Source organism: Nilaparvata lugens, chromosome 4 (genome assembly GCF_014356525.2).
Source record: "Nilaparvata lugens isolate BPH chromosome 4, ASM1435652v1, whole genome shotgun sequence".
Classification (NCBI taxonomy): domain Eukaryota; kingdom Metazoa; phylum Arthropoda; class Insecta; order Hemiptera; family Delphacidae; genus Nilaparvata; species Nilaparvata lugens.
In genome coordinates this window covers 74,514,851-74,540,816 of record NC_052507.1, presented here as the reverse complement: position 1 = coordinate 74,540,816, position 25,966 = coordinate 74,514,851, and the positions used below count along the sequence as shown (strand labels likewise).

Sequence of the window (25,966 nt, the reverse complement as noted above, 5' to 3'; positions counted from 1 at the left end):
ACCTACCGTAATATTATGATTCATACATACAAAACCATCATATAATCAATCATGGCCTAATATTGTAGGTACCATATTATAATGTATTAATTTCGATAATTTATTCTTAAACCAGAATTATCAGAAATTAAGATTAATGCCTTATATAGGTTTTATTTGATAACAAACAAAGCGTACCGGTATATGATGTGATATCGCCCCGCCCACTCAAGACATCTCAGTCTCTTGTATATCGCCTATTCTAGTTTAAAGTTGTTATACTTTCAATGACAAAAAAATGTGAAATGAAACTTGTTTAGGTAAATAAATATTCCCCAAGTAAATAACCTGAAAGATTATCAAATGATCATCCAACTTGATTTTTCTAATGTGACCTTATCAGTGTTATCAAGAATGATAAAAATCAAATCATAGCGGGAAAAGGTAAAGACGGAAACTGTCACATTTGGATGCGCACTGTACACAAGATACTGAATCGCACAATGTTTTTTGCAAGTTCTCTAATCTCTAGTTGCTCGTTGCAGTTGTAGATGTAGTTTTCAGTTTGGCGTTCTTTGGATTGCGCTTGTAGTTTCTAGTTTTACGAAAAAATAATTAAACTTTTATTTGTGTATGTTTTGAAATTTTTATAACAATCCATTATAAAACCAGACATGACTGGCATTCAACGTTTTGAAAATCTTTCTCTGGAAGAAATAAAGGATCAAGAAGAGGATCAGGTAAACTAAGTTTTTTGCGCATGTTATTGTTATGCTAAATTGTATGAAAACGTAAAAGGTTACCTAATAAGGTTATGAGTTCATTGTCTTGATTGATATTTATTATACTAATTAAATTTAAAAATATAATCTATCTTTCACAATAACTATAAGTAGAATAAACTTTTTTAAATGATGAAGTAATTTACCAAATTTTATCCATGATTTCAACCTCTTTATAGTTATTTATTAACGGAATTAAAGTGTTAGGAAATTTTGATATTTAGGTCTATAATAATCAGGAAATGATACTTTTACTTGAAAATTTATAAATATAAAATTAGGGATTCGAAGCTTTGCTTTTATACTGTCTAACGGATCCAGAGAGGGTGTTATAAAATTTGCAAAGTTTGTTTTTAAATATGTACCGTATTCTAAATTATATAGCCTACCCGAAGATTCGTAATTATAATTAAGTAATCCTTGTATTTGCGAGTTTCAATCCAAATTATTACTCTAACTTCATTGTATTTAAAGTTATTGCGTTTGAACGCATGCACGTAACTTAATTCTAGATTTAATCGTAAATAACCCTCACTATCTGCTCCCCTCATTGGTTTTCGTAACATTTAATCGCGGTTAAATTTCGTAGAAGTACCGTGAGATGTATGAGGAATTGATTAACTGGGGTTTGACATTTTTAAAACTAGATTGTTTCTATAAAATGTTTCTGCATCTTAAATGAATATTTAACTGTAGAACATACTGTTGAATATGCTACTACTAGGTGATTTTTTTTTTTGTAAAACGATTGTATTAGTTGAGCAAACATTTCAAAACTTCTATCTTTGAAGTTTTATTGTTGAAGTTTAATTTTGTTCTCAGAAACAAATCGCCAAGGACTTGCATTATGAAGCAGAGAGATTGGATATTGAAGTTAATAGTCATGCAAAAGATTTACATATGATGAGAGAATACAACGCTCAAAAGGCTGGTAGGTCTCAATTATTCATTTAATTTCAACAATTAATCTATTCACACTTTATTGCCGCATCCACATGTTGGTCCAATAAGCCGCCCAGCCTGGTAAATGTGTAATTCCTTTCGTAGGTCAATGAAGGCCAGCGCTGGCAAACCACCCATCCACACACCGGCGCTGGTCCACATTGGCCTTGATTGGGCCAACATGTAGATGCGGCATAACACACATCTTCGAATCATTGTGAGATTCATGTTTTTAAGTCAGCATCTGATTAATGCCTTGTGAATACCACTGTAAACGATCCGGGTTTTCAAAATTCTAGTGTAATTAGCGCATTAAGAACTAATGCCCCCAATTCGCTTGGACACTTGGCGACCCACTGGTTGGTGAGACTGGTGGCCGAATGTAACACGAGCTTTAGGGTATGATCACATTGGATGCACGTGAGACAAATGCACGGACGTGCAAACCACGGACGTGGATCATGCATGACAAAACGCGCAGATGAGAATCAAAATCAGGAAAGAGAAACACGTTGTGACTTGCTTGTAGCTGCTTACGCTGTACGTCACCAGCAAGTGCTCGCGTCCAGTGTGAGTGTTCCTATGGCTCTTTCTTTCCAGATTTTGTTTTCCATCTACACGCTTGGTCATGCATAATCTCACGTGCATCCAATGTGATCATACATACGTGCATCTCACTATAGCTGCTTCTACATGACTATAGTCTGCGCAATGAAACGACGTGATTGGTATGTAATTTAATGTAGGTTTTTAACATGAAAGAAAGAAGAGCGATTTATTTATTTATTCTACAAGAAGCTCCAATATTCTAATAATTTCAAGTTTGTAAATTTTAATTTTTTATCAAAATATTTTTACTATCTCAGACTGATTACATGTGGATTTAAAACACATAAATGATTAATTTCTACAGAAGGAAATTACTGAGATATTGCAATTATTTAAAATGCTATTGAATTAATAATTATTAAATTATCTAAATTAAATGCTGTAATTAACCCGAAGACTTCTGCTACTGCAAATATTGACAACAAGGTAAACAGCTAGATGGAAATTCGATGAGCGCCACTATACAAAAATTACTTGTCAGCCCGGGAATCGAACCCAGTACCTCCTGATTTCCATCTGTAGACTGGCTGGCCGCTATGGCTTCGTATAAAATGAGCGCTGCTATCCAGAGATTGTCAGTTTGGTGTAAGGGTAAGCATTCCTGACCGGCAATTAGGAGGTACTGGGTTCGATTCCCGGGCTGACAAGTAATTTTTGTATAGTGGCGCTCATCGAATTTCCATCTAGCTGTTTACCCTGTTGTCAATATTTGCAGTAGCAGAAGTCTTCGGGGTTACTTACAGCATTTAATTTGGATTTCGTTTAATAATTATTATTGATTAATTTCTATTTGCTGCTTCAACTGGTCTTTGAAACTTTAAGAATTATTCATTAAGTTCAATATTTGACACTATTCGATTAAATTGTTGCATATTTTATTTTAATACTTTGATTGTAAAGAGGAATAGACTAAATAAAAACCCTCATATTTTTTGTTTTATTCTACAGAGTTTAGCTCTTCAATTGTGATTGAACAGCTGGAATCAGTCGCTAATGAAAAAGCAAAAATTGTTGCAATGAAAAACGAAGTGTCTGAAATGTTTCCTCTTCAACTGGAGGAATATAGAGTTGACAGAATTAAAGAAATGTAAGTTTATAGAATTACTAGAATTGAATGTAAGTGGTTATATAGAAAAATCTTTCAAATTTATTTATTTATTATATGAATAGAATAAGTGCAACATGTATATGCCAAAACAAGCTTTTTTGAAAATTGAATATCAATTGGTTACACATGCAGAACTAAATTTATGAGGAAAAAGAAACAATATAATAGTCAATCACGTGTTATCAAAGTGTTATCAGACAGACAAATTAAACTGTCGTTCCAGGCTGAAGTACAACATTCGTAAGACTCAGTGATGACTTGTTCATGCTAGGCGGGACCCTAGCCCCTCTCGTGGCAGACTCTCCATCAACAAAAAACCGTACGAATCTACTTTACTTTGAGTCTGACCTTTCCATGTAAATTGCTTGGTGGTTTGAAGACTTATGAACTGAATTATAATATAATATATTTTCTACAAATCACAAATATTTTTTAAAGCGTCCCATTCGTTCATAAAGCTTTGTCTCTAGTTAGCATAATACGTTTCTGCTGTTTTATTAATTGCTTTAGGATGAATAACTAGAGTTTGCAATTTTTTGCGCGTAGTTTCTATTTTTGTTCCTCAATTGTATTAGATTTTTATTTTACAGCTTATATTTTTTTGAACTTTAAAAACAAGTTATACGGTTTATTTTTGCAGGTCAAACTTTACCGAAGATGTGGAAGAACTGTGCAACTTATTTTTGAACGCGCCAAACAACTATGTAAGTATAAAGGTCTAAAAATTCTTCGATTTACAATTTTTTATAAGATTTTGTTTACACATTAGTTTAATTTACTTACACAATAGATTTTTCCTCCAGCTACTGTCTAAAGTACTTACTTTACTCCCTGAAACATATTACTAAAGTGTCACTTTTTCGCTCTCGGTAGTAAAAAACTGAAAAACTCCCTAGGGAGTAAAAGTGACTCCATTTAAATAACATAGGAAGCATCTCTAATTCAAAAACTCACATTGTAATAGGTTTGAAGGTCTAAGCTCAGATGAGAAAGCGTAATAGAGGTGTCTGTCATTGAGTCAACTGAATTCAATACCACAACAAGAAATTTGAACAACGTAAGTTTTTAAAATGATTTTATTTGCAGTTTCTATAAAAAAATGTAGATGGAGGAAAAATGTTGTGTACATCACGAGCGAAAAATACTTTTTCTCCCTCAGGAAAATATTCCCACAGGGAATTCCTATTTCCCACAGGGAGAAAAAGTCGTACTTTTCACTCTTGATATACAAATAACTATTAAATACTTGACTATCAATGTCTAATTAATAGTAATTATTATTCTTCCAATTTACCACCTACGGAAGGGGTATTTGGATATGTCGATAATTTATTCAAATCAAGTCCTATTTCAATTATCTTAGATAGCAAAATTACCTAAAAATACATACATAATAATACTGAGCAACCTAACTCAACGAGATGTGACTATGCTTAGGCTTGCTGTTGATTTTTATAAGTCACCTGAAATCATCTTACATTAGAATTATTGTAAATGAGTTTTTATTAAACAATTGCAAACTTTTTATTAGTTTTACTGTATTATCAACAAATTTTACGATACAAAATGTAATTCAATCATTAGTTATATTAAATCTGTAATAAATTGTAATTGGTGGATTACAAAAATTGAATTTTATCTTAATTTTCAGGTAGTAAAACAATTTCTTATTTATGCATATTCACTTTTTGTAGAACACTTTTCATGATAATAATTATTCCACTCATTAAATAAGTATGCATGGTATACTTCAGTACTGTTCGGTGCCTTTCCTTATTGCTTCCAAATTATACAGCCGGAAATTTATTATCTTCGATCGGACTGTATGATTGTAAGCTTTTAATTTATCTATTTGTAATAAATTGGAATAAAAAAACAAACATTCATTACATTGCATTATTTATTGGAATAAATGAATAGCATTTTAATTACATTTGACTCTCGTGGAGCGGGGGGTGGTGATAGTTTATCTTGTATAGTATAGCTTTGTCTTATAGTATAAATTACGTTTCCCGTTCTGTTTTTCATACCCATTTTAATATTTGATTTGAGATTATATGTTGTCTTAATGAATAAAATACTTAGATGAGTTAGTAGGCCTAGCTAACGCTAATAATATTATTAGAAAGGAAATAAGAAAATTTTGAATTAATTTGAAGAGCTCATCCTAGACAAAAATGTTGAATATCAATGAATTAGACCAGTGGTTCTCAAACTTTTTACTTCAAGCCCCCCCTGCATAATTTAGCTGTAAGTCGGACCCCCTACATGTATAAGCATAGACTACTATACATGTTGTACATATACGTATATGTACGTATATACCTACATATTTTACACTCAATTGAGTTTACATTCAGTTGAGTTTTGCACATTCTATACTTAACCCAATGTTGCAATAGTTTCTATCATAGTAAAACAACAAATTCTATACAAACAATAAATTATAATTTTATTCAGGTACTACAGCTACTACAGTACATAGTTGTTATTTTTGTTTCTCATAGAAATTAACAATACAAAGAGCGTCTGTGTGAAGGATGAGCTTGTTTTTTTTCGCACAGAGGTGTCAGCTCCGATAACGCTACTCCAAGTTCCTGGGTCACATCCAGTCTTGATCTATATTCACTTTTCATGTTAGCTAGAGCAGGAAACCCAGTTTCACACGGATAAATTGTAGCAAATGGACTCTATATCTTCAATGCCTTTTTACTCAAAATTGGGTGTTCCTTTTGCACACCAAATCCAGAAGTAAGAGAATATTCTTCAAACTTCATTTTAAGCGCAAAGTCACCTTGGAGATCAATGACGTTTTCTTTTCTATCATGTTGAATTTGAATTTGACAATACGGTTGAAATAAATATTTTATGAGTGAAAATTACTCACATGTAATTTTAAAAATAGAAACATTGCTTATCGTAATTATTTTAGAAGCAAATTTAAAACATTTTCTAACCAAGCTTTGCGCCCCCCCCCTGAGCATTCATTGCGCCCCCCTTGGGGGTCGCGCCCCACACTTTGAGAACCACTGAATTAGACCATCAATAAATTGGATGATGCTTATTTATTAATATTAAGATGATTTATGCATTACAGGAATCCGTGGCTTTATCGAAAAAGTTACAAGATGTGGTGCAAATGCAAAAATCGATCAAGATGGAACTGACAGGCATAGCATCGGACCTAGCTGCAATGAAAGAGAAGTTCTCATTGGATTTGCCCATCCAAACAGGCAAAATAATCGAACTAAGGAACTCTCTGTGAGTCCAAGATTTACATGATTTTTCTAATACCTTCTAAAACTTTCAGGATTGTTGAGTTGGATTTTTATGATACTTGGTATGTGAGCCTGAAAATTCTGGCAACAAGCTCACAATTTAAATTTATCTTTAATCTTAACTTATAACTTTTTTTAGTTTCAATTCTTGTATTTACAGATTTATAAGTAAATTACCCTGAATGGAATGCCTATTATTAAAAACGTTAATTAAAATTCCCCCAATAATTTTAATTAATAAATTAATTAGATTTATCTGATAGTAATTGAATTATTTAGCTCAAGTTAACATATTAAAAAAATCTCAAGTTCAAACTAAGAATCAAGATTACAAATCAGATAAACAGAAGGAAATTACTGATACATTGCAATGTACTGTTGGTTCTACAGTGTTGTTTTGAACCCAGGATACTTTTTAGAATACATATATCTATAGTGAGGTCCACTTTATAATGGCATTGGAGAAAGATAGGAGAACAAAGTTGCCGAATCTCTATCTTGTCAATGCCTTCTATAGATGGTTTATTAATGTAATACTAGTAGTTCTGTGAACAGTAGACCTCACGCAGTATTCTCATCCACAAGTACCTGATTGATGCTATAGACCTTATGGTAATGCAACAATAGACTGGCTTCTCCACACATCTGTGTAATCAATCACTTGTCAGCTGATTTATGATGAATAATTCTATAGTCTGATTTTTACTCTAATATTGGCGTATGAAAGAGGCTCTATTTTCATTTTATATTATCCTTGAAATGCAAAATTTCCAAAAACCTTCAATATACGTCGACGCGCAATTAAAAAAGGAACACACCTGTCAAATTTCATGAAAATCTATTACCGCGTTTCGCCGTAAATGCGCAACATATAAACATTTAAACATTCAAACATGAGGAGAAATGCCAAACCGTCGACTTGAATCTTAGACGTCACTTCGCTCGGTCAATTAACTACTGTTCATTCTCGTTTAAAATAATAAATTATATTTTATCAAGAAATAAATTATATTTCTCAATAATTTCATAATGAATTTGCATAATTAGGATGAAATATTTTGTTGATTAATTATTAATTAATTCTACATTGTTAAAAGACGATCTGGCATCAGAGCAAAGCGAGAAAGAGATAGCGCTAACCGCTTGGTTGAATGATAGACAAGGATAGCAATACCAATCAAACACTGTCATTATAATGTGGACCTCACTAGCAATTATGATATTGTCTATCATTACTCCTCAAATTCTAAAATATCACATTTTCATGTCGTTATGATGAAAAAATGGTATCTACATGCTAATAGTTATTTGTGCAACTAGTGCGCAAAGTGATAGTTTACTGCACCGAAAGAAACGTTTACGCCCGAGCCGTAGGCGAGGGCGGAATGGTTTCTTGAGTGCAGCAGAGGAACTTTGCGCACGTATTTCACATTTAATTTTTCCTACAGTTACCATTGAATATGAAAAGTGGGTAATTATGGGTAAAATTGCCTGAAATCTATCAAATGTTTGTGTGTGTGATGCTGTTATTAATAAAAAACTTAATTTATTGTCAAATTGAATAATAATGTAATAGTGTTTGAATGACGGGGCGGCTGTCACTGATGTGGTGGCTGTCCTCGGTGTCCATGTCCTTGTCCATTGTTATTATCATAATAACAGTCACTGTTACCAACTTCATTTTGATTTTGCTGCACTGGTACTCCATATAACCAACCTACTAACTATTTTGCGTTGCCATGTTGCAAATCTGGAGTGCAGAAAAATTTTTTCCCGCACTAGAGCGGAAAAGTGATTCTTTGCGTTCTGTAATCAGTGCAGGAATTGCCATTTTTCAAGGTAACTGTAGGAAAAAGATATTTTTGGCCACTACGATATAAATGCATATTATTTGAGAAATTAGTTTCTCACGCCAGAAAACTGGGAGATTCTTGTACAGATCAAGACATTTAGGATGTCAATCAATAAATAGATGTTTGTATTTTTATTTTGTCAATTATCTTGATTGCTACATAGAATTTGATCATTCAACCTAAGGAAATCACCATAAGGTATAAAATTAGACTCATCGATCGACAGTTAAAAAGTAGGATAATAATTTTGAATGAAAATAATTTTGGAGTGATCCGTTGTCTATACAGAGTGTTCTGAAAAAAGGTGCCCATAAGTCAGGGCGTGATTCCTCACATCAAAAGAAGAAAAAAGTTCCAATAATTAACATAGGTTCGAAAATGCTTTGCTACCAAGTTATACCGTATAGAGTGGACGATTTCGTATGAATTTCTGTGCCCCTGCTGAAACGAAGCCCTAGTGGTATTTGTTGGCTGTTAATTAAGATGTACAATTTAGCGTACTTTATGTAAAATGAACTGAGAAATTGAATAAAACTGTTTCCAGACCTGCAGCTACAGTAATTTTCAAGATATGTGATGAAATACGCGAAACTTGGTCCCGAAAAACAAGTTCCTTTAAGGTTTTAAGCAGATTTACTATGTTAAATGTATAATAAATACAAATTATTTTTTTACAGAACTTTTAAAAAAATCAATTTGAATTTGAGAAGGAAGAAAAGATAGATCCATTGAACAAAATTAGACAATCGGCTTGTAATAATACCTATTTTTATAATTTATTAATAATTATTATTTTCATCACACCAGAACAGCCGGAATCGCTTTTTGCAAAATGTATTTGGTAAGAAAAACAGATTAAAATTTGAATTTCAAACATATGGTGATTTGATTAAATTCTCTGCATCCAACCTAAAAGACCATCCAACATACATTAACCATTCAGAAATTCTGTGCTTTAACACTACAGTGACTCGGCCCGCCCCAGCCTCAACTATTTCTGGAGGAAGGTTTCTATACAGCCATTGCGAAATGTAAAATGAATTGTGCCTTTGCAAACTGATACTAATAGTAGGATTAAATAAACGTGACATTGTTTGGTTTCTGGTTAGATGACTGTGTTGAATCTCTCTGAAAAAAGTGTCCTTATTATTGAAAATGTAAATTACTAAAGTTTTTATGAAAATCTGCCTAACATTCATTACTGGAAATATATTGAATAGTAGATTGGTGGGAAAATGCGTTGCATAGTCGTTTGCCGAAGCCCATTTAGCTATATCTCGAATTAGCATCACACAAAGTCACACTGCAGATCTATTCACTTTTTCCGTACATGCTTCTATCCAACCAATGTCTTGGCATCGGGCAAAGTTCCAATCGACATCACTGTGATCATACCTAAAAGATCTCACATAGAATTGATAAACAATATGGCGACTCTTGGCTTTTGGCGAGATTTCTCACCATATTTAGCGATTTGGAGGTTATAAACAACTTGAAAAACATAGGGAGAGAAAAAATAATTTACTTATATACAAATGGTTTTTCGTAAACATCTTTCAAAAAAAGCTATCACAACATCTAAAATGCATTTGACGGCAGTAGATATTGGATTTAACAGCACGACTTCGGGCCCATAACTTAACTTAACGTTTTTAGCTATTGGGGACATTAATAAGCTGTTTCTGACGACTGTGCAACGAAATCATGTGTCTAATTGGGCATTTTTACTTTCCTTGCCCTATTACCATAGGTAAGGAAAGTATTGCTTTCCAAAAAAATTAAGGTACCCTAATTTCAAGTTTTCTATAAGTTTCAAGGTCCCCCTGAGTCCAAAAACATGATTTTTGGGTGTTGGTGTGTGTGTGTGTGTGTGTGTGTGTGTGTGTATGTCTGTGAACACGATAACTCCTTTCCTAATTAACCGATTGACTTGAAATTTTAAACTTGAGGTCCTTATGCCATAAGGATCCGACAATAAGAAATTCAATAAAATTGAATTCAAAATGGCGGAAAAAATGGTGGATAATTGCTAAAAAACCATGTTTTTTACGGTTTTCTCGAAAACGACTCTAATGATTTTCTTCAAATTTATACCATGGATAGCTCTATACCATCTGTAAGCTCTATCAACTAAAATGAGTCTCATTTCCTGGAAAATTTCAGGAGCTCCGTAATATTCTTGAGAAAAATGGCGGATAATGACTAAAAAGCCATGTTATTCATGGTTTTCTCGAGAACGGCTCTAACGATTTTCTTCAAATTTATACCATGGATAGCTATTTATAAGCCCCATCAACTGACACGAGTCTCATTTATGGGAAAATTGCAGGAGCTCCGTAATATTCTTGAGAAAAATGACGGATAATTACTAAAAAACCACGATTTTCTCAAAAATAACTTGACCGATTTTTTTCAAATTCATACCCATAACAACATTTGATATTTATGAATGAATCAATGACAACGAAAACATATGGTTTATCATATCACCCTGTATAGTTATTTATCAGCTCTATCAACTGGCATGAGTCTCCTTTCTGAGAAACTAATGGGGGGTCCACCCCATCCTTGAGAAATAAACTTAGTAACCTCCTTCTCGTGCATGAGGTAGGTAGGTAGCGCAGTTCATAAAAAGAACACATAGTCGAGTTATTTCATCTGTTTCGACGACTTTAAAAAAATGACGACTAAAAAAAATCACAGTTTACACAAAGGAAAAAGTACTCTGAAAACAATTATAAATACACATAATACAGAAGTCTGATCGTAGTTTCAAATATGAGCAAGGAAAGTTGTGTGAGTGCGCCACACCAGATTTTTAGTTTCAAGGGAGCTATAGTTTACTTTGACATCTGTGCAATGTGCAACAGAAAGTGAATTTATGGCTTCGTAAATGAGTTAACTGCCTGTTTTTAACTTTATGTGACGACTCTGCAACTGGGCATTAAAGTAGTAACCGTACTTTGAAGAGATTTTAGTGGTGGTATAAATATTATTATTGAAATATAGGACTAGAACTTATCATGGATTTTTTCTGCTCTCTATTCATCGAATTTCTACCTTTTCAATTATTTATTTCTATATTTTTTGTAGTCCTAATTTGTTCTACCTTACCAATCGATTTATAATTTATATGTTACAGAGCCGAAGTGGAGAAGACGAAAGAGAAACATTCTTCAATAAGTGAGAAATTGAAGCAGGAGGACGAATCGATCAACAGAATTTTGGAAGGTTTGAAACAAGAAATCATGCAATTGAAGAATCATCAAAATAAAATGTAGAAGATTCTCTCATTTGCACTAACTAGTGCCTATTTGTTTTAATAACCAAAGACTTGCCTAGTCTTAATTAAAATTTAAATAGAGGCTAACTCTATAGCTTTTCGACATTTTTTTATAGAATTAGATCTAAGATTTGAAAACCTTCTCTCTGAAATTGGAAAAGGTTGAAATTTTTATTTACGTGACTAATTTTGATTAACATAACAAAATCATGAAACAAGTTGTTGGAAAGATGCGTCAATGAATTTTTCTCCATAGAATTTTGTATGTCAAATGGTAGATATGTAGTTTTTCTCCTATAAAAAACATGAAATTCAGCATAAGAATTTATCCAGAATTACATAATAGGAATGTATTACAACTCCCTATGTTTTTCCTTCTTACAACATCTTATTTCCTTTACCTTATTCATGCAATTTTTAATATTAGTAAACATTTATGGGAATCATAAAAAATGTAGAACATTATTGAATTGTCTTAGAAAATTATTAGAAACATTCAAAAGCATTTTGATATTTGTCATTTATTCTCAGAAAATACTATGTGGTACTACTTAGTCTCAAATTGAAGCGAATATAATAATTTGTAACTACATTTGTATCCAGTAGAATAATACATGCTTAATCATGTAATCCGATTTGAAAAGTTATACTTGAATCTTGATAAAAAACTATATTTTTTCATGCGCTAAATTTGTATAATACATGTTAAATCTAATAAAATAGTATAACTTCATTGGATTTATTTTTTTGGACCTTTCTACATTTTTTAAGCTGATTCGACAAAATTTTCATAAGTTGAATTTTACAAGTTTCGGATTAACAAGATACATACTCGCTTTCATCATTCAATAAATGTTTGTACAGTATATCTAACTCAATTATTTTCATTATTCAATAATAATAAAGGATCCTATCGATGAAGACCCAAGATTCAATGCTTATTAATCAAGATGGAATCTGTTCAACGCGTTATAATGCATTTCTTAAGACCCTATTCACACAGAGTAGACGTCGGGCATAGAAGAGGTGCATACTTTTTCCCTTCCGCGTCTCTCCTATGTAAACAATCACAGAAGAGACGTGGTAAACAAAGAAAAAACAAATCTTGCATTCTGGATTGGTATTGATAGGGAGGAAATATCTAATCATAAATTGATCGTTTGGTGAAGCTTCGATCACAATGATGAATTTCGACAGAGATCACCATTTTAAAGATTCAAACTTAATCATACTCTGAGAATTAGGTTCAACTAGATATAGGTAGTGTTCATGTAGCCTATTTCTGAACAAATGTAGAGAAAATTATTTTTTAAAGATTCAAACTTAATCATACTCTGAGAATTAGGTTCAACTAGATATAGGTAGTGTTCATGTAGCCTATTTCTGAACAAATGTAGAGAAAATTATTTTTTAAAGATTCAAACTTGGTAATGCTCAGAAAATTAGGTTCACAAATGATATCACTGCTAGATATAGGTAGTGTTCATGTAGCCTATTTCTGGAAGAATGAAGAGAAAATTATTTTTTAAAGATTCAAACCTTATCCTACTCAGAAAATTAGGTATACAAATGATATCACTACTAGATAACATCCATGTTTCTGATTGAATGTGGAAAAATGATTTTTTTCTCAATTTATAATAAGGGAGACCGGAAGTTTTTATGTGAAATGTCATTATTGGTTGTTGTTGATGCAAGAAATGATTTTCTGACAAGAGAGCGCCCTACGCGTCGACCTTTAGGGTCTGGCATCGCGTGGGTTATTTATATAAATGTTTAATGCATCCAATTCTTGAGCATGCATGACCTGAAGATTGAAGACCTTGTAACAGTTGTATTCCGAGCTTTATCACACATCCATCTAGAATGCCCTTCAACAGAACCCCATCGTCTTTGCTCGTACAGTATTTTTTGAGAAACCAAAAACATTAACACATTTTTTCTCCTAAGTCTTTCACTGGGAGTAGGTAGTTTATTTACGTTTGATCAAAAGGGCTCATCAGTTTTCACTGCGGGAGATGTATGTTAGTTATGTGTCATGAATTCAAAGGAAAGAAGTAATGGATGTGCGAATTATCTTCAGCCTAATCTCAATTTCTAGTGTTGTTTTCTCGGCTAGAGATAGTACCTACAATAGCTATGGCGCAGCGGTGGATGTTGGCAGTAAACTATCTATGGGTGAGTTGCTAAAAGCTTTCATTTCAAATGCTCTTAATTCACATTATAGCCTATTCTTGAGTGATCTGAATGTATAATAAAATATGAATTTCTTAAAATTGCTTATTTCCATTCTAGTAATTTTCTACTAAGTTACTCATTACATAATGTTGTTAACTACTCAACTTAGGTTCAACTCATACTTACGCGACTCAGGTCGAGAAGAGACTCGACTCTAGTCGAGAGCATGTGTTTTCAAATGGTGACGTCGCGGAGACTAGAATCGTCTGGTCTGAGTGTCACCATTTGAAAACACATGCTCTCGACTAGAGTCGAGTCTCTTCTCGACCTGAGTCGCGTAAGTATGAGTTAAACCTAAGAAGTCTGATTTGAAAATAGATATGTATTCCCAGTTAGGTCTATATGCTGGAAAATTAAAATGTGATTCTGAATGAAAATTTCTCAGGGTCCGGCCATTGAGAGCGATCTGCGATCTTATCTATAATATCTTAGACCGCTCTCTGTCTTGGATTCTCTGTCTCGCTCTTCGATAGATTGGCCTATAGAATTACACAGATCGCTCTCTGTATGGCCAGATCTTAATGGGCCAAAACTGTCCCATTTCCAATTTATACTATACTGTCCAAATCAAAATGTTGGTTATGTCACTTTCACTTTTTATTGATCCAGTCAATAAAATTTTTCAATAATAAATTAACTTTTGCTTGTATTGATTGTTCTTTTTTTAACCAACTTGTATATTTTATTGTATTGAGCTAATATAATGTATCCAGCGTGTGTAGACAGCTGAGACCTGGAAGCTCCTAATAACTTGAAAACTGAATTTGTAATTTCATTAATCAGTTTTATTTGGGCATTTTAAATGGTTTGTTTGGAAATTATTATTCTATTGTATTGAGCCAATATAATATATCCAGCATGTGTAGACAGCTGAACCCCATGGAAGCTTCTAATAACTTGAAAACAGAATTTGTAATTTCATTAAATCAGTTTTATTTGGAAATTTTTAAAAGGTTTTATAATTTTGGAAATGCGTTCCTCTGTTTGGTAGCTATTCGATTTGAATCACTTATATGTAACGTTAATTTCAACTCTTAAATTTCAACATGATCTAAGATTTAAAGTCCTGTCACTAAAAATCCGAGGAAGTCATTGAACTGCATTTATCAGCAAAACAATCTTATTGGGATCTTATTACGATCTTATTGGTATCTATAATATGTTAAAATAATAAAATGCAATATGTCTGTACGAAGTTGTAGCAATCGAGAAGGACTTCCTTGGTGAGGACACCGATGAGGTACTTTCAGTCATAAAGAAGTACGCTTCAATAATAAACAAGGAGTACTTGCCCGTTGGCCATTTGCGAACTCGTTATCAAACACTAAAAGAAGCTGCTTTCACTGACGGTAAGTTGATTTCAAATTTATCTGAACATCTAAATTTCATTTTAGTCTTGATCAATAATGAATTTCTTTGTTACGTACATCAAGTTTTTACTAAAATGGCGATACAAGTTAATCTGCAAGGATTTGGAATGAATTTCCATTACTATCTACTATGTATATACAGGGTCTGTATAATGAGTAACCGAACTGACCTCAGGACATTTTTTTATTGGCAAAATATGTACAATATCTCTTTAGAAATCTTCAAAGTAGTCCTCATTGCAGTCGATAACACGATGATACCGGATTTTCTAATCCCTGAACGCTTCCTGGAAGTCGGCAACCTCTATGCTGTTTAGAGTCCTCGTCGTAGCACGCTGAACGGTTTCCAGAGTCCCGAACCGCGTCTCCTTAAGTTGTCTCTTGATCTTGAGGAACAAAAAGAAGTCCGGTAGTGGCATATTCGACAAGCGCCTCTCTGTAGTACTGGCCGTTTACAGTTTGGCCGGGTGGTACAAACTCTTTGTGAACGGCCAGTACTACAGAGAGGTGCTCCGACGACTAACCGCCCGGGTTCATCGAGTCCGTCCGGGGATTGCTGATTCGTGGATCCTCCATCATGACAATGTTCCGTCGCACACCTGCCTGCTCGTCACCGAGCAGTTGGCCAAACAGTCGAGGGTAACGTTGTCACATCCTTCTTACAGCCCGGATATGGCACCACCGGACTTCTTTCTGTTCCCCAAGATCAAGAGACAACTTAAGGGGATGCGGTTCGGGACTCTGGAAAACGTTCAACGTGCTACGACGAGGGCTCTAAACAGCATAGAGGTTGCCGACTTCCAGGGAGCGTTCAGGGATTGGAAAATCCGGTATCAGCGTGTTATCGACTCCAATGGGGACTACTTTGAAGATTCCTAAAGATATATTGTATAGACTGAATGAAAAAGACTAAGAAATTGTCAAAAAACCACAGATTCATTGATACTTAGAAAGACCGGTTTCGGTTATTACACCATTGTCAATCTCTGATAATAACCGAAACCGGTCTTTCTAAGTATCAATAAATCTGTGGTTTTTTGACAATTTCTTAGTCTTTTTCATTCAATATGAATAATTATCACAATTATCTCAACTACACAAAAAGTATTGTATATATTTTGCCAATAAAAAATTTCCTGAGGTCAGTCCGGTTACTTATTATACAGACCCTGTATAATAGTAATTTTATATAAATGGTATCTAGAATTTATAAATAAAATGATAGTCATTTGAGTAATGAGATGTCATTCCCATAATATACTACCATATTATACAAGTTAAGTCTGACTTACCACGGTTATCAATGTAATATACGTTTATCACATAATATATTCATGGATTGCTAAGCAATGAAGGTCGACTGTAATTCATTCAACTTGAAGCAATTGAAATATAATTACCGTAACTACAGATTTCTGATTAAATCTCATGATGAAAAACATTTTTCTGCACACAAGGAATGCCCAATATTGTACAAAAATACAATAGATTGAGAACAATTTTCAATCATTTTCGTCGTTGGCTGTAAATATTGATGAACTGAGCCGGATTATAGTTATGAGTAGTTGCAAAATAATAATGAAGCTGACTCTTTTGAGTTGAAATTGAAATAAAACGTGTGGGAGAAAATGCATACAAAACTTAAGACTGGCAATGAATTCTTTATGGAAACAAATTCTCTTCAAATATTTCTCATTTGGAAAACTTTAAGTTATTCAGTTATTTTTGTGAAATTAACTTAAACATCTTTTAAATATTGGTGCATAAAGTTGGAAGCCAAGAACATTATTGTTTACTGATACATGTTGTTGAAAACAAGAATTCTCAAAAACAAAAGATTTTACAATGTGAAATGGAAACAATTCTATCAGTTTCATAACATAACATGTGGAACTGAAACAAATATCAATTTTACCTCAATTTGGAGAAATTTCACAACATTTCTGTACCCATCTAGTGTAAATTCTCTTAATAATGAATGATTTCAATGCAGGTGTATCAATAGTTCTATCAATTGGCGCCTGTCGTGACACCTGGGAGCTGTTTGAGAAGAGACAAGAAAATAGTGACATCCTATTCATTTCAATTACAGGTAATAATCACCTTAATTATCAGCATTTCAAACAAAACATCAATAACTTGTGGGTTGTGGCTCATAATTTTCGGAATAATATTGTAAGTTCAAGATTATGTTCTTTAATCCAATGTGTAAACCATACAAAATGATAATAACTTCTTCTTCTTCTTCTTCTTCTTCTTCTTCTTCTTCTTCTTCTCTTCTTCTTCTCTTCTTCTTCTTCTTCTTCTTCTTCTTCTTCTTCTTTCTTCTTCTTCTTCTTCTTCTTCTTCTTCTTCTTTCTTCTTCTTCTTCTTCTTCTTCTTCTTCTTCTTCTTCTTCTTCTTTTTCATACCCTTTTGCCGTTAAGCGTCGGGTTCCTTCAACCATTCTCTAAACTTAATACGATCCTGTGCCATTCTCTTCACTTCATTCATTGTCTTTCCTCTTGCAGCAGCTATACTCTCTACATACTGATTCCATTGCAGTGGTGGTTGTCCCCTGCCTCGTTTCCTTCCGGTCTTGCCTCCATAACCAGCCTTGCCTTTCGTTCATCACTCATCCGAGCTACATGGCCATACCATCCTAAGGTTTTTCGTTGAACAGTGGTAATCAGTTCCCTCCTGTTTTAATGATTCTCTGATCACACTATTTCTCACTCTGTCTCTTTTGTTTTTTCCAACCACCCTCCTTAGGTATCTCATTTCTGAGGAGGCAATTCTACTCTTGTGCTTTTCTATCATTGTGAGGCATTCTGTTTCATAGAGTAGAACTGGCTTAAATAACTTATTCACGATATATATTTACTCCTACAGAGGGGTCCAAAAATGTGCACACCCTTCCAGGTCACTCCCGTATTATAATCTTCAATCTTTATTGATTCATACAACAAGTACATAATTAAAATGATAGGGAGAGAAAAAATAAGGTAACCTTGTGCTATTCCTCTCCCAAATTTAGATAAGGTTACACTTATAGTCCGAAATGGGTTGTTTTGTAAAATGTATGAATTCAGGGCTACTTACTTATATGTTGATATAAAATAGAATTATTATAGTACCCATAACCTGACGATGGTGTGATCACCGAAACTAGTAATTACATTACAATTTGTATTCTTGTTTTTTAATATTTTTTCAATTTTAAAGGGTACTATAATTATTCTATTTTATATCAACATGTTTTGTTGTTGTTCACTTCATAAAATGTTCAGTCCTTAATTATTTTCACAAAGTAGATTTTTAAATTTAGATGTTCATAATAATAATTATAATGTTATAATAACTCCCGTGTTATCGGATAGGCACGTTAAACTGTCGGTCCCGGCTGAAGTATGACAGTCGTGAGGCCCATTGACGGCTCAAATGATATATCCAGGCGAGGTGGAACTTCCGTCAGGAACTCCCCACCAATAAAAGCCATACGAATATTATTATTATAGTTTATAATTGTTAATTGTTATAGTTTATTATAATAATTTATTGTTTGGTGGTTTCAGAGGTGGAATGTCCTCGCTTGCCAACTGGAGAAGCGATCACCCTCCCCCTCTCCACCGCTGGCAAAGAATTGCCTCAACTGCTACTTGACTTGCGCAGTCTCAACGCCGTCCAGTGGAAATCGGTCGCACTCATCTACGATCAAATATCTCTGAGTGAGGTTCCTCATTTACGAGAATTGAATTTAAATGTGTCATACATGACATTGAACCATGTAATCTCTCTTGAATTTAATTCAAGTTAGTAGAGTTACTAAAGCAGTGATAGAAGTTGTGGAGCATTTGAATTTATTCAAATAATTGAATTTGAATTTATTCAACTAATTGAATTTGAATTTATTCAAACAACAATAAAATTGTTTGGCAATCGTCACATATTACAAAACAAAAAGTCATTCATGTCATAAAAACACTTATCAGCGAGCCAGTCATTCAATTTTTTCTTGAGCTGCACTCTATTGTCAATGTCCTTAAGATGTTGCGGCAGGGAGTTGATTATTTTTTGGCTCATATGAATTTGATTTTTCTTAGAACGAAGTCCTATGTTGTTGTATTATATTAGTGTTCCTTGAGCGCGTGTTATAATTGTGTAGGTCAGCACCTCTTGTCCACGTCGATGCATGCTTGAGACCAAATGCTACAGACTCCAGAATATACAGGCAAGGTGGTATGTGTGCATCACTCGTTCTGTTCACTTCAATGCTTCACGATGCGTTTGTGTCACATGAAGCTCGATCGAGAGCGTGGCTTGAACAGAGCTAACATCGACCTAACTGTTCATTTCGTACCCTTATAAAATGTCCTTGATGTTTTGCAGCTGACGACGATATTCAGTCAGTGACAGAAGCTTTGACCATCGAACTGCCTGGAAAATCTTATCCTTCATCCGCTCTTCTTTCCATCCACAAACTGGAGCCGGGTGACAATGAATGGAAGAGGTATATCAATTTTTGAATATCAAATTGAAAAAATCATGCTTTGCCATTGAAATGGCAAGTTTCAACTTGAAAAATCTGTTTCACATCTCAAAACATTGAGTCAATTTATTGCTTATTTATCTTGATTGGGTTATTTTGCTCAACTTCATGAATATTCAATTTTATAAGTTGAAGCTGAAAAATTATGCTCAGCCATTGAAATTGACATTTCAACTTGAAAAATCAGTTTCTCAGCTCAAAATATTGAGTCAATTTATTGCTTATTTATCTTGATTGGGTTATTTTGCTCAACTTCATAAATATTCAATTTTATAAGTTGAAGCTGAAAAATTATGCTCAGTCATTGAAATGGCAAAGTTTCAACTTGAAAAATCAGTTTCTCAACTCAAAATATTGAGTCAATTTATTGCTTATTTATCTTGATTGGGTTATTTTGCTCAACTTCATAAATATTCAATTTTATAAGTTGAAGCTGAAAAAGTATTTTCAGTCATTGAAAATGACATTTCAACTTGAAAAATCAGTTTCTCAACTCAAACTATTGAGTCAATTTATTACTCATTTATCTTGAATGAGATATTTTTTACTATAATTAGCTAAGTATTAATAATAAGCTAATGATTTATGAAGTTCCTGTAAGTTAATGATTACCTTGTTTATAAGTTATTCAGTTTGTATTCATCAACTATAATTATAATAAAGTGAATGTTAATTGAGCATAAAATATTCATTATTTTAGAACATAATATGTTTATTATAAAGTGATAATATTCATCAACTATAAAGTGATAATATTCATCAACTTTATCAATAGTTTGTGAGTTATTTCAAACATTCTTGAATGTTAATAGATTTTGCATTGCCTTTCATCAAAATTCATTGTTCTCTCATAATTATTTTTACAGAAGAAAGAATATTCAAAGAACCCTGCGGAACCTTCCAGGAATCGATAAAAATAGAAATTTCCTGGCAATCGTTGAACACAGTATTATCAGCGTAATTCTAGATTTGGTATGTAACAATAATACCTCACAATAATTCACTCTAGTAATAGAGGCAGGGCTGCTGCAATATTTGAATCCTGAACTAATCTTTCTAAAGAACTTGAGAGATCTTTATGCTGGTACACATTCATGATTATACAGTACTATTCATAACAAACTTGAAGATTACAGTTACTACATCAATTTATAGTAACTACTATATCTTGATATATAGTAAATGTATTCAAGATCAATGTGGATCATTTCCTCTAGATATGCAATCAAAAATATTTCTCCTCCACCTACTGTCTAAAGTACTTACTTTATTCCCTGAAACTAAATTGTCACTTTTTCGCTCTCGGTAGTAAAAAACAGAAAAACTCCCTAGGGAGTAAAAGTGACTCCATTTAAATAACATGGGAGCATCTCTATTTTGAAACGTACATTGTAATAGGTTAGAAGGTCTAAGCTCAGATGAGAAAGCATAATAGAGGTGTCTGTCATTGAGTCAACTGAATTCCACAACCAGAAATTTGATTAACTCATGAAATATATGTTTGTATGATAATTATTATATTCTTAATATTAGTAGATGATAAAAATTTATACAATTTTAAAAATATTTTATTCTATTCAAAATACCAGCCAACAAATATTTTTGATCGGCAATTCAAATCTGAACCGCGTGATCTGGAGTCAGCCATTTTTGGTAGCTGCTCAGCTGATATAATTGTTACAACTTTTGCCGATAGATAGTGCAATCGGCAGTGCCAATGAGACGACCGTTTTTAGGTTTTAGATTTAGGTTATGTTGTTAGGAATCATTGTCACCAATACGTAAGTTATTAGAATGATTTATTTGCAGTTCTATAAAAAATGTAGATGGAGGAAAATGTTGTGTACATCACGAGCGAAAAATATTTTTTCTCCCTCAGGAAAATTGCTGCCCTCGGCTTCGCCTCGGGCTTCAAACTTTTTCCCACAGGGAGAAAAAGTCGTACTTTTCACTCTAGATATACAAATAACTATTTTATCAAGCAATGTGATCGTTATTTTCTTCTGGAATGTGAAAAAAATGGATGTAAAGAGTGCGGCAGCAAAACTTCCTTATTTTAAAAGTAAATAAAACTCTTTGTATGGATCAGAATTTTTTGTATTTATTTTTTGTAATGTAGACACATATATAAAGTTTTGTTTCAATTAGTTTTGAATATCAAATCAGGTAGGTGACGTCCCCCATTCTCCATACACTGAGTAAACCGATTTCTGGCGTTTGTCATGACTCCTGCCAGCATTGCAGGCGTTATGTTAGCAATTTATCCCCTGATATTGGTACTCGAATCTTGTAGGGTCCTTGGTCGATTAACATAAGCAAGGGATTAAAAAAAACCATACAAAACACCGCAAGTGCTCATATCGGTAGATCGGGCTGGCCACTCCAAATCGCTTCTAATTGAGATGAGGCGTCCTGGAAAGTGTTTCCACAATTGAAGTCACGTTCAGAAAGTTCCTGCACAATTGCCATCGTGTATGGATGGAAATGAAGATCATCATGAAGAATTCGTCTCACAGAACGATCGGAAAGTCCAAGAGCAGACGCATGTCTGCGCGCAGGACGCTGTGGTGATCGCAACATTGGAACTCTCACTGCCTCAATGTTCTCAGGTGACCTAATGGGCCGAGGGACTTCTATTTGTATTTTAATTATTGTGATAATATAATATATAACGTGTACTTGTATACAAAGTATCAATGTTATTGTATCTTTATAAAGTGACTTTTGCCAATGCAATCATTTTCTTTGTAACAATATAACATTCTTGATTCTTGATGCTGAAGAAGTATATTTCTCCTTGGTGATATAAGTTTTCTTCTAACTTATTGGCCAACATCATCTTAATATAATTATAATATTTCCTTTTGCATTTTATCTTCAGGCAAAATCTGAGAAACTGCTGGATCCAACCACTCAGTGGCTTTTTGTATTGAGTGACGTTGGAGACTCGGAAAATGTGACAGAGTTTGCCTATCTACTCGACGAGGGACAAAATATTGCTTTCGTTTACAACAATACCTCCGAGAAATTGGCTTGTGGTGTGAGTATAAAAATTACCATGTAATATTCTAAAGCTGTCATGTATTTGTAGAATAAAATAAATTAATGAAAGGTTTTATTAGAAATTGCAGTTTGTGGTGGTATGTACTCACCACAAGAATATCTCTGGATTGTCAGTGGTGTGATAGGGACAGTAAAGGCTATTATCATCTAATTTTTACTTTTTAGGACAGCCGCATCTCATGCCACGTTGAAGAAATAATGTTGAGCATTGGGTTAGCATTGCAGAAGTCTGTTCTTGCTGAGCTGGAACTCTCTGAACAAGTATCAGAAGAGGAGTGGGATGCTATCAAACCATCCAAGTCAGATCGTAGAGCAACTCTTCTCAGCTCTATTAAGGTACCTACAACAGGCAATTTAATAAGCTTTCGAATGAGTATAAACTTGTTAGTAAAAAATCAATACCAAAGTAGATTTCATGTAGAACCTATACTAATATTATGGTCTTCGTCTGTTACAACTTTCGTGGGACACTCTGTATATTTGCATTGCAGTCGAGACTGCAGAACGAAGGTAGGTGTTACAACTGCACAAACTGGGAGAAATTAATAATACCTAGGATATGTTATGCATTGAATGATTCAAACGTTCATAACTGGTAGGTTTTCTCCATATTTTCGTTGCATTCGAGACTGCATAACAAAGACAGGTGTGACATAATGATAACAGTATCCAATGACCTGGCTGACTCAGGTCTGGTGTCAGAGTTTTCAGGTCGCTCCTGATCAATTTCAGGGCCTCTGACATGACCTAGCGACTGCTATTACGTAGCCGGGACCGTCGTGTCCATCCGAAAAACGGGAGTGGCCCGAGAAAAATATCTTGCCCGGGCCGGGATTTGAACCCGGGCCTCTGAATCAGGAAGCCAGCATCTAATCCACTCGACTACGGCCACTCCATGTGGGCGTTTGCCGACATCTGTGGCAGGTGTGACACAATATTGAAACATAACTAATACAATTAAATACCTTGGAAAAAATAACAATATTTTGAAGATATTATCCATTGAATAAGTCTGATACCACGGAGTGATGCGTGATCTAGTGGATAGAGAGCTTCGAAATATGGAAGCAACTGACAGCTGATCATAAGGGATCAGCCAAGAGATCCCGGGTTCAAACCCGCTCATCATCAATTCAAAATCTTAATTTTGCCAAAATACAAAAATACAAAATACAAAATCACTTTCAATATCAAATGTTTTTGACCAGTTCACTCCCGTGTTATCAGATGGGCACGTTAAATTGTCGGTGAAGTATGACAGTTGTAAGACCAATTGACGGCTTAAATTATATATTCAGACGAGGTGGGACCTTCCCGCAAGGGACTCCCCACTAACAAAAGCCATACGAGATTACTTTTTACTTTTTCTCTAGTCGGATAGTCATGATTGTGAGGTTTCCTATGATATGATTGTTTGCATTGGGGGGGGGGGATATATAGAGTGCCTCACGAAGAGGTTTACACGTTTAATCTTATATTACGTGCCCATTCATGTACCGAACTTTTTTACACAGTTTACAAAGTAGGCTCTGAAAATATTCTGGAAAAATTTCAGCTTCCTAACCTTCATAGAAACAAAATGGCAGCATATTGAAAATTTTACCAATTCGCTCCCTATGAAAACTACTTTCATGAGCTATCTGATTTGTTCACTTCGTTGCGGTAGTCTTGACTCATTTGATGGTACCAGAAATGGATCAAGCAACTTCCAACAAAATGGTGCTCCACCTCATTTCGCAAATCATGTCAAGCAATATTACTAAATGACAAACTTTATAGCCGTTGATGTCAATCAATATAACTTTATGGCCTTTGGATTGGTCGTGGAAGTAATTTTTTAGATTGGCCACCCCGATCACCAAATTTAACCTTGTTTTGATTTCTTTTTATGGGGTTACTTGAAGGAAAAAGATTATACCCATAGCTTCAATAATTATGAGGTACTAAAACGACATTAGAAGAGGAACTTCTCCGGATACCGCGGAGTTTCCATGTAAAAGCTTACAAATCATTTCTTAAGCGCTGTTATCATTGTGTTGCTGTGGATGGATTTCAATTTGAATAGTTTTGGACTTTGGCTAGGTTCTTCATTAGGCTATGTTCTAGTTTTTTATTTAAAAGTCATATTGCTTTATAGTGCAACAATAAATACGAGATTTAATAAAACCAGAAAACCTTTTTAATTTTCTTAAAGTATAGTTTTTCAATATGCCGCCATTTTGTTTTTACAAAGGTCAGGGAGTTGAAATTTTCCCAGAATATTTTTAGAACCTACTTTGTAAACTATGTAAAATTTGAAAAAGCTCGGTGCATGAATGGGCACGCAATATAAAATCAAACGTGTAAACCTCTTCGTGGGACACCGTGTATATTGCTGTATTATAACATATAATATACATTTAATATTTAATATATAATATATAATAATACAATATATAATATATATTATGTATTTGCATTATAGTCGAGATTGCAGAACGAAGGCAGGTGTGACAACTGTACTGTGTGGAAGCTGGAGACGGGTGAAGTGTGGGGCCAGGAGTACTTGGAGGCGCGCGTCACCAAACTGCTCAGTGTGGGCAGCTGGACACCTCGAGGGGGACCCCTCCTCTCAGACCACCTCTTTCCACATGTCGTTCAAGGGTTTCGCGCCAGAAATCTGCCCATTTCCACTTTCCATGTGAGGCCTATTGATAGTGAAGTTAATACTGTTATCAGATTAAGAACAAAAAGATGTAGTCAAATATTGAAAACTTTTATAGAGAGGTCCACGTTATAATGGTAGTATTTCATTAACATTTGGTGTTGTTATTCAGTCAAATATTAGAAACTTCTAGTTTGAAGTTTCTGTCACACTGAAGATAGGTTTCTGAAGTTAGGTAAGAAAATTTGGATCTTTTCCGTTATGTGCCAAGAAATGTACTCCGGCCAAT

At 34.0% G+C, this 25,966-nt stretch overlaps 2 protein-coding genes across 2 annotated transcripts in view; both read left to right on the top strand.

Moving 5' to 3' along the window:
- The first annotated feature begins 405 nt into the window (after positions 1-405).
- LOC111054790 lies at positions 406-12,567 on the top strand. Its single transcript, XM_039426426.1, has 6 exons — positions 406-719; positions 1,584-1,692; positions 3,261-3,399; positions 4,061-4,124; positions 6,518-6,681; positions 11,694-12,567. The coding sequence occupies exons 1-6, from the start codon at positions 654-656 to the stop codon at positions 11,830-11,832; spliced, it is 681 nt and encodes a 226-aa protein (XP_039282360.1). The 5' UTR covers positions 406-653; the 3' UTR covers positions 11,833-12,567.
- Positions 12,568-13,571: 1,004 nt separating this feature from the next.
- The window catches only part of LOC111054781 (ionotropic receptor 93a), a 32,843-nt gene continuing 20,448 nt past the window's right edge, over positions 13,572-25,966 (top strand). The window contains 9 exon segments of the mRNA XM_039427098.1: positions 13,572-14,012; positions 15,269-15,421; positions 17,436-17,534; positions 18,997-19,149; positions 19,811-19,931; positions 20,837-20,942; positions 22,852-23,010; positions 23,199-23,369; positions 25,498-25,718. Of these exon segments, the coding sequence (XP_039283032.1) occupies positions 13,895-14,012; positions 15,269-15,421; positions 17,436-17,534; positions 18,997-19,149; positions 19,811-19,931; positions 20,837-20,942; positions 22,852-23,010; positions 23,199-23,369; positions 25,498-25,718 (1,301 nt within the window). The 5' untranslated portion in view covers positions 13,572-13,894.